This window comes from Bactrocera tryoni, unplaced genomic scaffold, assembly GCF_016617805.1.
Source record: "Bactrocera tryoni isolate S06 unplaced genomic scaffold, CSIRO_BtryS06_freeze2 scaffold_176, whole genome shotgun sequence".
Classification (NCBI taxonomy): domain Eukaryota; kingdom Metazoa; phylum Arthropoda; class Insecta; order Diptera; family Tephritidae; genus Bactrocera; species Bactrocera tryoni.
In genome coordinates this window covers 42,586-58,637 of record NW_024395896.1, presented here as the reverse complement: position 1 = coordinate 58,637, position 16,052 = coordinate 42,586, and the positions used below count along the sequence as shown (strand labels likewise).

The window sequence follows — 16,052 nt, the reverse complement described above, 5'->3', positions numbered from 1 at the left end:
CGACTTGGCTCCCGCGTCACTGTTGACAGTCATAACTTCTAAGTCGTAGATAATTTCGTCTATCTTGGAACCAGTATTATCACCAGCCTCGAAATTTAACGCAAAATAACTCTTGCTAACAGGTGCTCCTTCGAACTGAGTGGTCAATTGAGAAGTATAGTCCTCTCTCGATGAACAAAGACCAAACTGTACAAGTCACTGATCATCCCCGTCCTTCTATATGGTGCCGAGGCATGGACGATGACAACATCTGATCCGGTTAGTTACGTGTTTTCGAGTTTTAGTTCAGCGAATTAAGAGACAGCGGCTATGTTGACCAGTTCATGCTGTCCGAATGAATGAAAAAACTTCAGCTCTGAGAGTATTCGACGCAGTACCCTCGGGGATGAGCAGAAGAAGAAGAAGACCTCCACTTCGTTGGACAGACCAGGTGGAGAAGCGGCGTCTAAGCCAATAAAGAAGAAGATGTCTCTCGCCAAATCATTTCACTCACGTTACGAAAATAATTTCAGACTGCTGTCATCTTCTTTTCATCGAGCTTAGGTACAGCACCATTTTCGTCAGAGCTTGGAATCTCTTCTAATGTGACAGGGGTCTTGTTTTTGATAAAACTTTACGTTTTGTCAAGAAAAAAAACTGACGTCCCCGGACTTACTTAATTTTCAGAATAATGAAACCAGTTGAAGACATCCATGCTGTCTGGGGACCTGTTGCAGCCCTGAGTAAATGTAAATTATTTAAAAGTACCATTACTTCTGGTTATTATATTACCTCTTTAACTGTTGCAGCAGCGCAACGCGTTGTCTTCCGCTCCACCTTTAAACTCTAACAGCTTTTATGAGAGCACTTTATTCAATTAAAGCGATTCTTTAGAAAATTTTCACAATTACGCAGACGTACATATAAATGTTCTTCTATATAAGTACTATAAGTGCTAAGTATATATGGTATATATATGTATATACATGTTAATAACATTAGCTGGCAGCAATATTGCACGTAGAAGGAAATTCTTCTTAGCTCCTCGTCTTACTTTTGCCCGCGTCCAACCGCCAACTGTCGAAACCATCTGTCGAATGTAGTCAACTTGTTGCCATTTCTATCTGTTTATGCCACTCCATATATTATGCTCGTAAATTGCTGTCAATCGTGCATTATTATTAGACAAAGCACAAGCAACCACTGCCTGCCTCCAAGCTTCAGACGTTTGCAAGTTTTGAGTAATCGTCTCTTTTGTCAATATTGCCAATGCCGCCGCAGATGCTGTGCAGTTGCGTCGCCAATTAAAATAGCGCCACCAACACATCCCTCCCGTAGGTCTGCACAAAAATGAATCATAAAGTCGTAATTCTCACTTACTTGCACTGTCAAAGTTGACAGTTATTGCATTATCAGACGCTCGTCATCTTTACTATCTCCATACATGTACGCATATACTAAATGTCACTTTTGTCACTTGGCTGTCGAGTTGTCCATTCTCGTGCATGGCATATAACTGTGTATGCAGCTTGTATTAAATTAGACGAGTAATGTTCGATAAGTACGTTTACGTGATGCCGCTGTAAGTGTGTCGAAAATCAGGAACTGTGGGTATGTATGGGGCAGTTGTTTCCATTATAGACTGTGGACAGAAATTTCTACGGAATTTTACTCTCATTATACAAAAAATCTCGATTAATTTAGGGCAAGCTCGGATTAAAGATTGTTAACCTCGTCATAATGATACCATGAGTCCTCTAGATTCATGTGTATTCTCGCAAAGAACCCCGTCTTCCCGAGTTATCTTAAGGACGAAAATTGGAAGTGGACCCTGAGCAGTGAGAATACACTTCGGATGCTCCTTGACGCACACTTCCACAGCAACACGTTCTCTAGGGGGATAAATCTCGGCATGCTGAAAGATGATTGCGCGGCCTTTTTGAATCTTCTGGATGAACGGTACTTGACCTGGGCGATCAGTTCGTTCAAACCTCTTAATTCTCCGGGTCCGGATGGCATCATATCAGAGAATCTGCAACAGGTTGTTAAGGTGTTATACAACTGGTTGACATTTATCTATGCGAACTGCATAAGACCGGGGCCCTGGAAACTAGTCAAAGACACGTTCGTACCGAAATCTGGCAGGGGCTCCCACGTTACGGCCAATGGCTTTATACCCATCAGCCTCTCCTCCTTCTTACGAAAAACTCTGGAGAGCCTGATAGACTGATACATAAGAGGGCACATTCCGAAGGACCATTTATCATGAGCAAATCAGTAGATACTGCCCTGAATACCATCGTGTCATGGCTTGAGGAAGTCGTTAGGCTTAATCAATTCGCTGTTGGGACATTCCTTGATATAGAGGGAGTTTTCAATAAAGTCAAACCGGAAGCAGTGGTATCTGCTTTGGACGGCCTTGGGGTTGAATCAAACCTCGAACACCTCATTTTCAGTCTTCTGTGCGACAGAGAGATTGAAACAGAATGGGGAAACTCACTTGCTGGTCGAAATGTGAGTTCTCTATCCGCTTTTATGGATCCCGGTCGTTAAGGAACTGCTTAAAAAACTTGAAGAGCTTGGTTGTAGGGTGATTGCTTAAGCAGAGGACTTTACGAATTGATTCAAAAGTAACTTAGCGTCGTAACGAATTGGGTAGTCGTAAACGGTCTCGCCATCAACCCTGATAAACCGAGATGGTTTGTTTCACTAGAAGGCACAAGATTCCGGCGCCACCGTTGGGAGACATCCGCTGCAACCAGCGGTTACAGTGAAATATCTAGGGATTGACCTGGATAGGAAGCTTTTATGGAAGCCGAATACCGAAGAGAGAGCAAAAAAGGCATCGATTGCCTTGTATGCTGTAGAGGCGCCATTGACAAAGGGTCTTGGGGTCTCTCACCTAAAGTGGTTCTCTGACTCTACGTCACCATAGTCAAGCTCATTATGTTCCATGCAGTTTTTTTATTTTTTGGAGGGGTCTAGAAAATACCAAACTTGTAAAGAAATTCGAGAGCGTTCAATGGGCGGCGGTCATCGGCATGTGTGGTGCACTAATGTCCATTCCAAACATGGCACTTAACGCCATCCTGCACATATTGCCCCCGTGAACATCGTCGGAAGGTGTATGGCTGCAACAGTTGCCTTCAGATTCAGAGAGTCTGGGTACTGGTCTGAACACTCGGAAATTCTCACTCACCTTGACTTCATACCGGATCAGTTGGATCATGAAGTCGCTAAACCAAACTCTGGCGGCTCCTTCTTTACCCATATACCGGCGAGGGAGTTGTGAGTGGGAAGAAACCGTTGGAGGAGAAAGACATTGAGTTTCCTCACGGATGCATCAAAGCTGGTGTAGGGGTCTCCTGTCAGGAGCTCTCTATCAACTCTAGTTTCAGACTTCCTGACTATCTTAGTGTCTTCCAGGCCGAGGTTATCAGTAAGGCTAGCCTCTCCCTAGTCCTGGGGCTATTGGCGTCGACGCATTAGGACTGGGAATCCCACCAGATGTCATATGGAGAAGCTGTATGGAGGAGATGAGGTGGAAACAACTCAGAACTTCCTTCTTGACTGTCCTTTGTTTGGGAGGTCAAGACTTAAGCATTTTATACATATCTTCAGACATCCCACCAACGGACTTGGTTTTGTGATCGGTCAGTTTGTATGGCTGGTATGTCCAACCTTGGTCCGATATCGGTAGTCAGCAGCTTTTTGCGGAGAAAGGGACATATGCAAAATTTCAACACTGAGGGAATATTTGGCGTATCAAGAGACAATAACCCTTCTCGTAGTAGTTTGAAGATGAATCAGCTTGGTTAATAATTATTCGCAGAAGTATGCAACTGACTTTCTATTTATGTATATTTCCAATGCGCTCTTGAGACCAGGCTACCGAATATACTATATATACTTGTATATCTACGCGTCAACACGCTTCTTTGGAGCTCTCAAATTAATGTTAATCAAAGTTAATTTAATTTCAAGCCACATAAAAATAAACGATGCATGTAATATCAGATGTCATCCACGCTTTAAGTGAGTTTTAAAGACATTTATTATATTTTTCTCATTATTTCAGATCCGTTCGCCAACCAACAAAATAGTTGAAATACAGTAAAACGGGAATACGCTTGTAGTACAACATGCCAGCGGAAACTAAAACTGCCACCGCTGGAACCGAGGCTGACACGCCTACCAAGAGCAAAAAGGCGAATACGACCGGAAAGGCGGGACTGGCGCGTGTCACGCTACTCGATGGCTCTCTACTTGATGTCACGATCGATGTGAGTACCGAAGCTCCTTCATACGTATATTATGTATATTAATATAACTTTATCATTTTTCTACTCCACCATTTAGCGCAAAGCGAAAGGTCGCGACCTCATAAATACCATTTGTGCGGGTCTCAATATTGTGGAGAAGGACTATTTCGGGCTTACTTATGACACACCATCCGATCCACGCACTTGGTTAGATTTGGATAAGCCGGTTTCAAAGTTTTTCCGTTCAGATCCGTGGGTGCTGCAATTTGCTGTGAAATTTTACCCACCAGAACCATCACAGCTGCAAGAGGATATTACGCGCTATCAGCTGTGCCTGCAAGTGCGCAATGACATACTCGAAGGTCGCTTGCCGTGCACTTTCGTCACACATGCGCTGCTCGGCTCGTACCTGGTGCAATCGGAGATGGGCGACTACGATCCAAAGGAAATGCCAGATCGTCGCTATTTGAAGGACTTCAAAATAGCACCCAATCAAACGCCGGAATTGGAAGATAAGGTCATGGATTTGCACAAGACACATAAGTAAGTACACACACGCCTATGTATAAAGATACTCCAAAAATATAATTATACTTAAAAATTGTACTTACCAAATCTTCAGGGGTCAAGCACCAGCCGAGGCAGAACTACATTACTTGGAAAATGCCAAGAAGCTAGCTATGTACGGTGTTGATTTGCATCCAGCCAAGGACTCGGAAGGCGTTGACATTATGTTGGGTGTCTGTGCATCCGGTTTGCTGGTTTACCGCGACAAGTGCGTAGCCTGTCTTAGAGTTCGATGGTTTAACTATTAATGCAAACTTTATATTTGTAGACTACGTATCAATCGCTTCGCTTGGCCGAAGATTCTAAAGATTTCGTATAAGCGCCATCACTTCTACATCAAAATACGTCCTGGCGATTTTGAGCAATTCGAATCGACTATTGGCTTCAAATTGGCCAATCATCAGGCTGCAAAGAAGTTGTGGAAGTCGTGTGTGGAACATCACACATTCTTCCGGCTGATGACACCAGAGCCGCCGACCAAGTCATCACTGTTTCCACGTTTCGGCTCCAAGTACCGTTATTCCGGACGTACTTTGTACGAAAGCAAACGGAATCCAATCGATCGCACAGCACCGAAGTTCGATCGTAGTTTGTCGGGCCGACGTCTGACCTCACGTAGCATGGATGGTAAGCAGACGCACTTACAGTAAAACTCGCTTAAATGCGGCACGAACAGCGTCAGCTCTCTGAACTAAGTTCTTTTTCGCTGAGGTCCTTCTTCGCTGTAGACCTTCTATGTAGTAAGCTCAAAAATGTTGGTTATTTAAGCGGGTTCATTACTTAAGCGAGTTTTATTGTATTATAAACGGAATGAGGAAATAATAATTGATACTTGTCTTCTTTAAAAGCGCTCGCTATGGCCGAAAAGGAGAAGGATGCTCAGAAACGTCACACCATGGGACATCCACCAGAGCATATACCCGATTTTGAGTCGCCACGCAGTCGCAGTCCATTGAAAAAGGATAAAAAGGAGAAGGTATATTTCTGCGCTCTTTGCCCACAAATTAGTATTCTCATTAGGAGAACAGTTTCGTTTGAAATTTTGTTTTCTAACAACAAAAATATAATGTGTATATTTTTTTGTTTTCAAGATTTTTCTTTTCAAAATTTACTGACAAAATTTATTTTCCTTCCTTTTTCTCGGTTTGTTTCCATTCTGTAATTAATACGTAAACACACAAAATTAACCAACTCACTAACAACAACAAAAAACATCTACCAAAAACATCAACAACAACAACAACGCAAATGTTGTGTAATAACGTATTAAAACGCTGTGAAAAAAATCGAAAAAAATGCGCACAACCCACTCACACTCCTTATCCTATAACTATGTTCCAAAAAACTACAACAACAATCAATCACCTTAATGTGTGTAATAAAAACCGCAAATCAAAATTTTCTTTTCTAATTAATCATACATTTCATATTCATTTTAACCGCAACTAACCTAAAAAAAAATATTTGAAAATGCGCACATACACAAAAAACACACATAATTCCAACAAAAAAAACGCAATTGTTTGTTCCAAATAACCCCAAATCGTATAGTTAAAACGTGAATCGAGTACTGGTACAGCTTCCGCCTCTTCGCAGAGTTCACTCGAAGGTGATTATTCGACCCATACCGGTGCTGATGTGGCAGCCGGCGAATCCGCCTCGGCCGTCGCCTATCTTGGCAAAGATCAGGTTAATTTCATTTCATTTTCAACGGTCAATTTCTATTCTCCTTTATTTTATTATATAATTATAACTAGTATATGCAAATTATATAATATTTACCTCGTACGAAATCTTACGTAACTATTTACGCTTTTATTTCCACCATTATTTATCTAGTTTATTTTTACATAGTGTATTTTTTTTTAACTCTGAGCTTTAAGTGTCTCTTGTCCTTACTCTTTAACGATTACTTTTGTCCTACAACAGTACCTGTTTGTTGTTGTTGTTCTTTCTCTAAAATAAACCTTGTCTTGTTTGGTGTTCAAACTGATGGTTAGGGTAATTTGTCGAGATTTATGGAACTGTTTAAAAAAAATCTGTATTTTTGATGCAAGAAAAGCTTTCCGGCTTCATACAATGTTTTTTTTTTGGTAAATCAAAAAGGTAGATTTACCCATATTTCCTGAAGAACAACCTTAAGTTCATGTTCGTTATACGCTTTGAGCTCTGTTAACTTTGTCTCCATATAGGCCCACAGTTATTCAATGGGATTGAGATCTGGATTCTGGTATGGATGCGGCAGCTTTTCTTTCACGTTATAGCGTCATAGCCATGCCTTAACCACTAAAGTAGTATATAGCTGTATAGGGTCGTTCTCCGAAACAAAGCACGATCCACCGCGAGTATATCCACCAATCTTATATACATATACATACGAGTATATATAGGTTGTCAAAAAAGTCTTGCGGTATTTTCGCTAGTCGGCGCTGAAAGCGCGTAGTTCTAGTTTTATTCGTCGCATCGGGTCATGCTATACCTTTTTGGAAAGCTCATTTCACGCGCTAACACGTGTTTGATTGATTGTCGTTTCTTTCAAGTCGTTCGTGAGTTATAGCGTCGCAAACATGGAGCAAAATAAAGAGAAAATACGGCATATTTTACAGCATTACTACGATAAAGGCAAAAATGCATCTCAAGCCGCCAATAAAATTTGTGCAGTTTATGGACCCGATACAGTTTCCATTTCCACCACACAACGATGGTTTCAACGTTTTCGTTCTGGTGTAGAGTTGGTCGAAGATGCGCCACGCTGCGGAAGGCCTGTCGTCGAAAATTGCGATAAAATCGCTGAATTGTTCGAAAGAGACCGGCATAGTAGCAGCCGTAGCATCGGTCAAGAGCTGGGCATGAGTCATCAAAAATTCATTTCAATTTCAATAAAAAAAAAAATCAATAAAAAATACCGCAAGACTTTTTTGACAACCCATTATAATATGTTTATAGTAAATGTTTCGCAATATTTCTCTTCGATAAGTGCGGCTTATTTCGTGGTGTTTACACTCTAAAATTGAGTAAATGCAAGAAGTTCAGGACAGTGGCCAGAAGAATCGTTTTTTGCAATGTCAGCTTCCTTCAATTCCTTAGCGATAACGATCGCGAACGTTTTGGCGACGTCCTTGATACTCCGAGCAACTTTTTCTTTGAAAATTGTTTAGGTCTTCCGCTACCATCATGTCTTCTTGAATTCAGCGTTAATGTACTAAACAGTAGTATTTGGCAATATTGCCTATTTCACGATTAATTTTGTTCCCTTGCAAATGTTTGGCTACCAAAGATTGTAATTCGTGCGATGCTTGTTTGTTCACCAGTTTTTCTTTAAGAACTATAACCACAGAAATAATAACTTTTTATTAGAAAATTACGTATTACCATTATAGTACCTGTTAGGTTAGGTTATATTGGCTGGCCGTCATGCCATACATAGATCTTTCCAAAATGTTCACTTTCATGTGAGCTGAATTATCATAAACATATCATAAAGGATGTCAACACTTTTTTGAAATTTAAAAGCGACTTGTTAACTTATTTTGATACTTCATTTCGTACCTTGAACTACGAAGCTCCTTAGACGAGCCTGAGATAAGGTTGAACAGAAGCATAGCAGGTGTTCCAACGTCGCTCTCATGCCTACTTCTTTACATTTTCTGCATTTATCACCGCTATTTATGTTCATACGACTCGCATGTGATGCCAATAAGTTATGACTAGACGTTGGACCAAGAAACATTCCGTATGAGTAAAAACCGTGTGAGTAAAAAGGTTAGGTTAAGTTAGGTTAATCTGGTAGGTCAATAGGTCACGCATAGACCAGTTTTGGTTCTTTGGAGATGCATGGAGTATGGAGTTCAGTTGCTACGTCCAAGAGAAGTAGTCAGCCTTAAGAATGCCTGTGCTTGGCGCGTATTTTAACGGACTCTTTTGCCTTTTCGATACCTTTTGCAGTGTATCATACTGTGGGGACCCCAGATGCTTACAGTAAAAGGCATGCGTGAGTAAAAAGCTTGCATATTTTCTTCGTAAGGCATTTCATCTCGCTATAATCCGTCGTTCAGTCTTTTCGGAAATTTCATTGTATATCGTTTTTAGTGATTTCCGTACGCACTAAACTGGTTCGGTAACCAGACGGTTGGCACTTTGGCAATCTCGTCAGCTATTTCGTATCTCGGAATTCCAGTTCGGTTGCGACCTGGCATCCAGTTTATACGGAGGCTGCTACATATATATATATTTCTGGCCTAGGCAATCAGACATTTCCATTGGAAAGTTTGATATTTTTTGGCATATTTTCGTGCGATAATTTTTCACAACTTTCGACGTGAATTATCACGACAAGAGTGCATCGATGTACTAACATCTTTGTATGGCTACGAAGCACCATCCTATAGCACTGTGAAAAACTGGTACAACGAATTCAATCATGGCCGACGCTCGCTCAAAGACGAATTCCGCGAAGGTTGTCCAAAAACAGCCGATGCCGTACGTGAACTGATAATGCAAGACCGTCATGTAACATACCTTCAGATAGAGGCATGCCTATGAATTTCTCCCACCAGCATACATTCGATATTGCATGAACATCTGGCCGTAAAAAAGGTTTGTTCTCGTTGGATCACGCACAATTTGACAATCGCTCAAAAAAAGGCTCGTGTGGATTGGTGTAAAGAAATGCTGAAAAAATACGATCGCGGTGCTTCAAAAGACGTTTATAAGATCGTCACAAGTGACGAATCATGGATCTATGCGTATGAGCCCGAAACAAAACAGCAATCGACCGTGTGGGTCTTCCAAGACGAGCCAAATCCAACGAAAGTTGTTCGTGGAAGAAGCACTTCGAAGCAAATGGTGGCCTGTTTCTTAGGCAAAACTGGTCATGTGGCGACTGTTCCGCTTGAGCAACGTAGGACGGTCAATTCAGAGTGGTATACCACCATTTGTTTGCCTGAAGTCTTCGGAGAAATTCACCATGACAATGCGAGCTCTCACACATCGGCTCAAACCACCGCCTTTTTTACCGGCCAAAACGTCGAATTGATGGGTCATCCGCCGTACACCCCTGATTTGGCACCCAATGACTTCTTTTTATTCCCACACATCAGGAAAATAATGCGTGGTCAACGATTTTCGTCGCCAGAAGATGCTGTTGAAGCATTCAAAAACCATGTTTTGGAGGTGTCTCAATCGGAGTGGAAAAAGTGCTTCGAAAATTGGTTTGAGCGCATGCAAAAGTGTATAAATCTTGATGGAGAATATTTTGAAAAACAATAAAACCGTTTTCGTTGATAAATATTCCTATTTTCATTATTAGGCCAGAAAGAAATAGCAGCCCTCGTATGCAATGCGAGATGTTTGCCTTAATTGCTGTTGGGCTTTCGACGTACATACATATATATTGATCTTATTTAGGTTGTTTCCTCCGTTGTTAGTTATCTAAGCCACTTTCCTCGCAAAGACTTGCGCCTGCAAGATATTGCAATATTCTGGAGGCTAGCTTAAAGGGTTGTCTGAAATCCATAATATAAGATTCCTCTCTTGTAGCTCTTAGTTTCAAGTTAAAAACTGAACTATTTCAGGCTTCAGTGTTAAGCCACTTCACATTCAAAAAATCTCTTCTGTACAAATATTTTTTGGTTCACTGTAGGCTACTCATTCCAATAATAATTTACACACGGCTTTTATATAAACCGAAAAAAAACTTATTTTCAGCATACAAAAATTTCACAAAAATTTTTTTTATAGCTAATTTCATAATCATTGCCTTGGCTAATTTTATTAGACTCTCTTTTTGGCCTCATTTACCACAATTATATAAATATTTTTATGCTCAATGTGCTTTTGCTAATGCTTAATCCCTATATTATAATTCGAAATAAATTTTTAAGGCAACAAATTTTCGTAAGCGACAAGTTTTCAAACAAATTTTGAAGCATATAAACTTTATTCTTTAGAAAAACTCAAAAGTTAATTACGCAAACCTAAGTTGGTTCAAAAGAACGTCATGGATAATTTAAATTTTAAAAGTTTGAACTCAAACTTCATTTTGAAGAAGAGAAGAGATGAAAGCAGTGGCGGGTCCAGACGTTCTTTCTGGGGGTTTTTCTTTCAACATATTTCTATTATTGAAGTTATTTCGTAAAATCCTCTGCATTTAAAAGCAGTTTCAAACTCAAAGAAGCGAAGTCGTATCTCTCAGAGGAACCGAGAGCAAACTTAAGGGTGGTTTTCTTTTCCGAGGATATCGGAGATATTTCGTCTTGCCGTTGTTCACTACCCATTTGCCTCGCTTCTTTAACCAGTCTTTGGAACTCGTCTCAATACTTGTCCCGTCCATCTCACTTTTTGGACGGTGATGTCAGTCTTTACTCTTACGAAGACATCAAGCAGCTGGGTAGCGGCATTTTCTCAATTAAGGGTCTGGCCAATGCATCGTAATCCTTAATGCGTTGGGCGTGGTCGTCATCCCAGGCTGTTGTTTCCTTTTCATTGGCAGCGTTTTTTACGTGGTGGGTCCCAAACCCAGTGTACAACCATGGGGAAGGATGGTTCGCCTTCCACTTTAGCTCGCCTTCAAACGAATGTTCTTGGACTATCCAGAAAATACTTGGTCTAAGACCGAAAGTCGAGAGCTACTTCAGCCATATATTGTTTCTGGCCACTCCCAAGAGAATGCAAATCAGAGAACTTTTCTTACTTGCGTGAACTTCTATGCATGACTCCATCCGACAGACAGAAATATAATGATTTCAGAAAATAGGGATCTGAGCACACGCATTATGAGTTGTCATCACATCGCCGATTGAGACGAAATATTTTCAAAATTCTCTTTTAAATATTCACGTTAAGGTGTAAGTAATGTTCTTCTCGAAAGCAATTTTTCCAGCGACTTTTTTAACGATGTTCAGTTGGGCCTCATTGGAGAATACAATATGCCTATTCTTGATTGCTTAATAGAGACCGTTTGTGTAAATCCAGAAGAGTGAAAGAAGGTTGTTTAAGGGAAAACGTTGTTTGTGCTATGTTTGAAAATAACTGTATATACATACTATATACATATGTTAATTTATGAGCTATCAATATATTTCTACAAAAGTGTTAAATTTGTCGCTTATGTCATTTTGTTCGAAGATCTGTCTATATGTTGCTAATTCTTTAAGGATATTGGCGTACATAAATGTATCTACATATGTAATATACTTATTTACGATTACCAAATCGTTTGAAACCTAAAATTCATATAAATGTTGATTTTTGTTCCCATATTTTTGTTGTAATACATAATTACAACACCAACATTGTTCACACATATCTGATGCTCGTACATAAGTATGTATAAATATAGGAAAATCCTACCATAGAACCAATTGTGCAGAATTTCTTTCGTCATATCAATATACAAATCATACATACACACGTACATACATATATATTATATCGTCACCTAAAATGCAAAATAACGTAACATCACTTTTCATAAGTTTACTGGCGATGGAAAACCGATATAATCGAAACCACTCAAATTGAAACGAAATTTGAGTTTTGGTTATAATTAATAGTTATATATTGGTTACCAGACACTCATATATATTGGTTATCGTACACTCATATTGAAACGAAATTTGAGTTTTGGTTATAAAATGGTTATATATTGGTTACCAAACACTCATATATTGGTTACCAGACACTCATATATTGGTTATCATACACTCATATTGAAACAAAACTTGAGTTTTGATTATAAAATGGATGATTATATTTTATATCTGTCAGCGATTTTCGATTTTGTTTTTTTTTTGATGTTACGCTGTTTTGCACTTTAGGTGACGATATGAAGCTATAAAGATACATACATATACATATGTAAATAGTAGACACTTAAATGTTTCAGTAAGCCCATGCCCATAAGCTATATCTGTTATCGATCAATTACATATACATATAAAATCACTACATGCACATATATATAAATATTAGGGTGAGGCAAAATAAACTAAAAATGCATTTATAGCTTAAAATGAAAATGTGATCAGAAAAAAATAGATCTGAAAGACAAAATTTTTAGCTAGATTTTAAAAAGTTACAAAAGGCGTTAGAATTTTTTTTATATTAAAAATAACAAAAATTTAAGAACGTTTAAAATAAATTTTCTTACAATGCGGGTTATTATAGAGCGCAAAATTTTTGTAAAAGTCAATATTAGCGGAATTTTTTTATATGAAAATTTGTATATTTAAACGATTTGAAAAATAATAAAAAATTGAAAAATGAAAAAAATCTTTTATCAGCAAATTTTTTTCATTTCGAAAATTTTTTTATCAAAAAATTTGTGTATTTAAAGGATTTGAAAACTGAAAAAAAAAAATTTAAAAGAAAAAAGTCAACATTTTCCTGCATATGACTTCATTTAAAACCATAAATTCCTTAATAATTTTTTTTGACTCACCCTAATATCTATATATGTATATACATATTTATCATATAAAACATAATAAATACACCTAGTTGTACACATGCATAACTGTTATCATAATCTATTATATTTTAATTATTTGCTGTTTTTTATGTAAATAAATGATAAGTGTCTATTATTGGTAATACAGGGTGTTGCAACTTTACGTGTTTCAAACGGCGCTTAAAGACAAATGAACAGTGACTTAATAAATTCGTATGCCATAACAAATATTATTGTTATGTGCACATCTAATTAAAGTTTCATCGTTCGAAAAATGCATTAGGGTGCCCACAAATAATTAAATTTTTTTTTTTAACTTAATTTTTAAAATTTTTTTTATTTGATCTAATCTATTTAAAATTGCATTGTTGCAAAAATATACTAGGGTACTCAAAAATAATTAAAATTTTTTTTCAAATATTAATTTCTAAAATTTTTTTAATTGTTCTAAGAACAAGAAGAAACTTTAGCTGTGGCTATAATACTCTGCACAGGGGCATTTTATACAGCATGAAAGGGTAGAAAACGAGTTTTAAATTGATTTTGGTCAACCAATTTACGTACATACATACATACATATGTACATATGTATATGGTTGTTGTGGTCCGAGTTGAGTCACTTCTGCGAGTATATACAGACGGACAGATGAATCTGACCGACTCAGTTCGTGAACCGGATCATTTGAACATTTCAAGTGCCTCCGACGTTTCCTATTGGATATTACACATTTTTTGAAAAATACAATTTTTTGAAACACCCTAATGTACAAATATTTTAAAAGTTATGTGTTATTCAAATTTAAAATTTTAATTTTTGCCAGAAAAAGCAGTTCTAAAAAGCGCGAATAGCTATTAATAAATATTACATTTTTTTAACTACCCTAATGTACAAATATTTTAAAAGTTATGCGTTATTAAATTTCAAAATTTTAATTTTTGGCAGAAAAAGCTGTTACAGGGTATAAAAAATTAAAAATTTTGTAAGCACCCTAATGTAAAAATATCTTAAAAACTATGTGTTATTAAAACTAAAAATAAATAAATTTAATGCTTTTAAATTTAATTTCAAAATTTTAATTTATGGCATAAAAATCTATTTTAAAAAACGCGAATAGTTAACTCCAAACTTATTGTACCACAAATTTTATGTTGCACTGTAAACACTTTGGTTCATACAAACGCATACACATGTGCATATACATATAATTGAATTTTCTGTGTTTTCATTAATACATAAGAACTGCTCATTACACACAGGCACCTACATATATACAAAAGTATTCGTACATAGAATAAAAATAACGGTTTAAAAAAACAGCAGTTGAAAGAAAAATTGAAGAAAATATTTTTACGCTTTTAAGCTAACCGTAAGCTGCTGCTTTCTTCAGCCGCCGCTGCTTTAAGCTTTTATTTTTGTACATACACACAAAACACGCTCATTTACCATACATATATTATACTTATATCTTATAACTGTATGTGTGTATATAAAATTTATATTAAATAGCTGTAAGCATGCAAACGCTTTGCCAGTAATAACTTAAGCTCAGCTTTGTCTAAATTTTGACATGCTTCAATTTCATTATTTGTCATTGAGCACAAAACAAAAGTGCTAAAACTAATAACTGTTCTTAATTTCTCTTGCACCAAAAGGCCGACGCCGAAAAGGAGGCCAAATTGAAGAAGAAACAACAAGAAAAGGAGGAGAAAGAACGCAAGGAACGTGAAAAGAAGGAGAAGGAGGCGCTAGAGAAGGCTGCCAAGGAGAAAGCCGCCAAGGAAAAAGCCGCCAAGGCTGCTGCTGGCGCCGCCGCTGCGGGCATTAATGGTGTGTACAGCAAATTACATAAGTATATTTATATAATTATAATTTTCATTTGCTTGAATTACAGGCAATGATGATTTGAATGATTCCAACAAGTCAGAGAAATCAGGCAAAGGACGTGTAAGTATGCAACCAGCACACTGGGTGTCGCCATTCTACTATAAAGGGTGATCCATTTCGAGGTTCCTTAGTATTTTAAAGAAAAAACACAGAAACTTCAAATTTAATGGGGAATGTTTATTATGTTTATATTCGAAAGAACATTCCTTGGCATTTATTTTTTTAAGATTATCGCTTTCAAATGTTGTCCACGGCATCCGTTGAGTGCAATTTTCGATGACTCGTTCGAGCATTTCGACTGGTAACTGGCGAGTGACAAGCGTGATGCTCTGTTCCAAGACCTGAATCAAAGCGGGATTGTTCGCATAGACATTAGACTTCACATATCTCCACAGAAAAAAGTCTAATGGTGTGATATCACATGATCTTGGTGGCCATTCGATGAATCGTGAAGTTAGCACTCACCGAGAGTTCTCTCAATAAACTTATTGATTGATGTGATGTGTGGAAAGTGGCGCCGCCTTGTTGATCCCAAATGTCGCCGAGATCACGAGCTTCATTTTCATTTCATTTCATTGACGGTTACGTTCACACCGGCATCTTCTTTGAAGAATTATAGACCGATGATTCTATCGGCCCACAAATCACACCAAACCGTTATTTTTTCTGTATGAAATAGCATCTCTTGAATCTCTTCAGGTTGTTATTCGTCCCAAATGCGGTAAATTTAGCTTGTTTACATACCCATTGAGCCAGAAATGGGTCTCAGCGCTGAACAAGATTTAGCTTGAAAAAGTCTTGGAGCTTTTCAAGAGCCCATAGAGTGAAGCGATGTCAAAACTGAGCCGATGACCCATAGACCCAGAAATGGGTCTCAGCGTTGAACAAAATTTAGCTTGAAAAAGTCTTA

At 38.0% G+C, this 16,052-nt stretch overlaps 1 protein-coding gene across 8 annotated transcripts in view; it reads left to right on the top strand.

Annotated features, from left to right (window-relative positions):
• LOC120780133 (protein 4.1 homolog) overlaps positions 1–16,052 on the top strand; it is a 105,062-nt gene that overhangs the window by 75,979 nt on the left and 13,031 nt on the right. For 7 of the 8 annotated variants that reach the window (XM_040112417.1, XM_040112415.1, XM_040112414.1 and 4 more), the window contains 8 exons: positions 4,058–4,262; positions 4,339–4,784; positions 4,864–5,016; positions 5,077–5,435; positions 5,657–5,784; positions 6,360–6,497; positions 14,911–15,085; positions 15,150–15,202. In XM_040112417.1, coding sequence (XP_039968351.1) covers positions 4,122–4,262; positions 4,339–4,784; positions 4,864–5,016; positions 5,077–5,435; positions 5,657–5,784; positions 6,360–6,497; positions 14,911–15,085; positions 15,150–15,202 — 1,593 coding nt within the window. In that variant the 5' untranslated portion in view covers positions 4,058–4,121. The remainder of the gene's footprint in view (positions 1–4,057; positions 4,263–4,338; positions 4,785–4,863; positions 5,017–5,076; positions 5,436–5,656; positions 5,785–6,359; positions 6,498–14,910; positions 15,086–15,149; positions 15,203–16,052) is intronic. The other variant, XM_040112419.1, reaches the window with a different exon arrangement.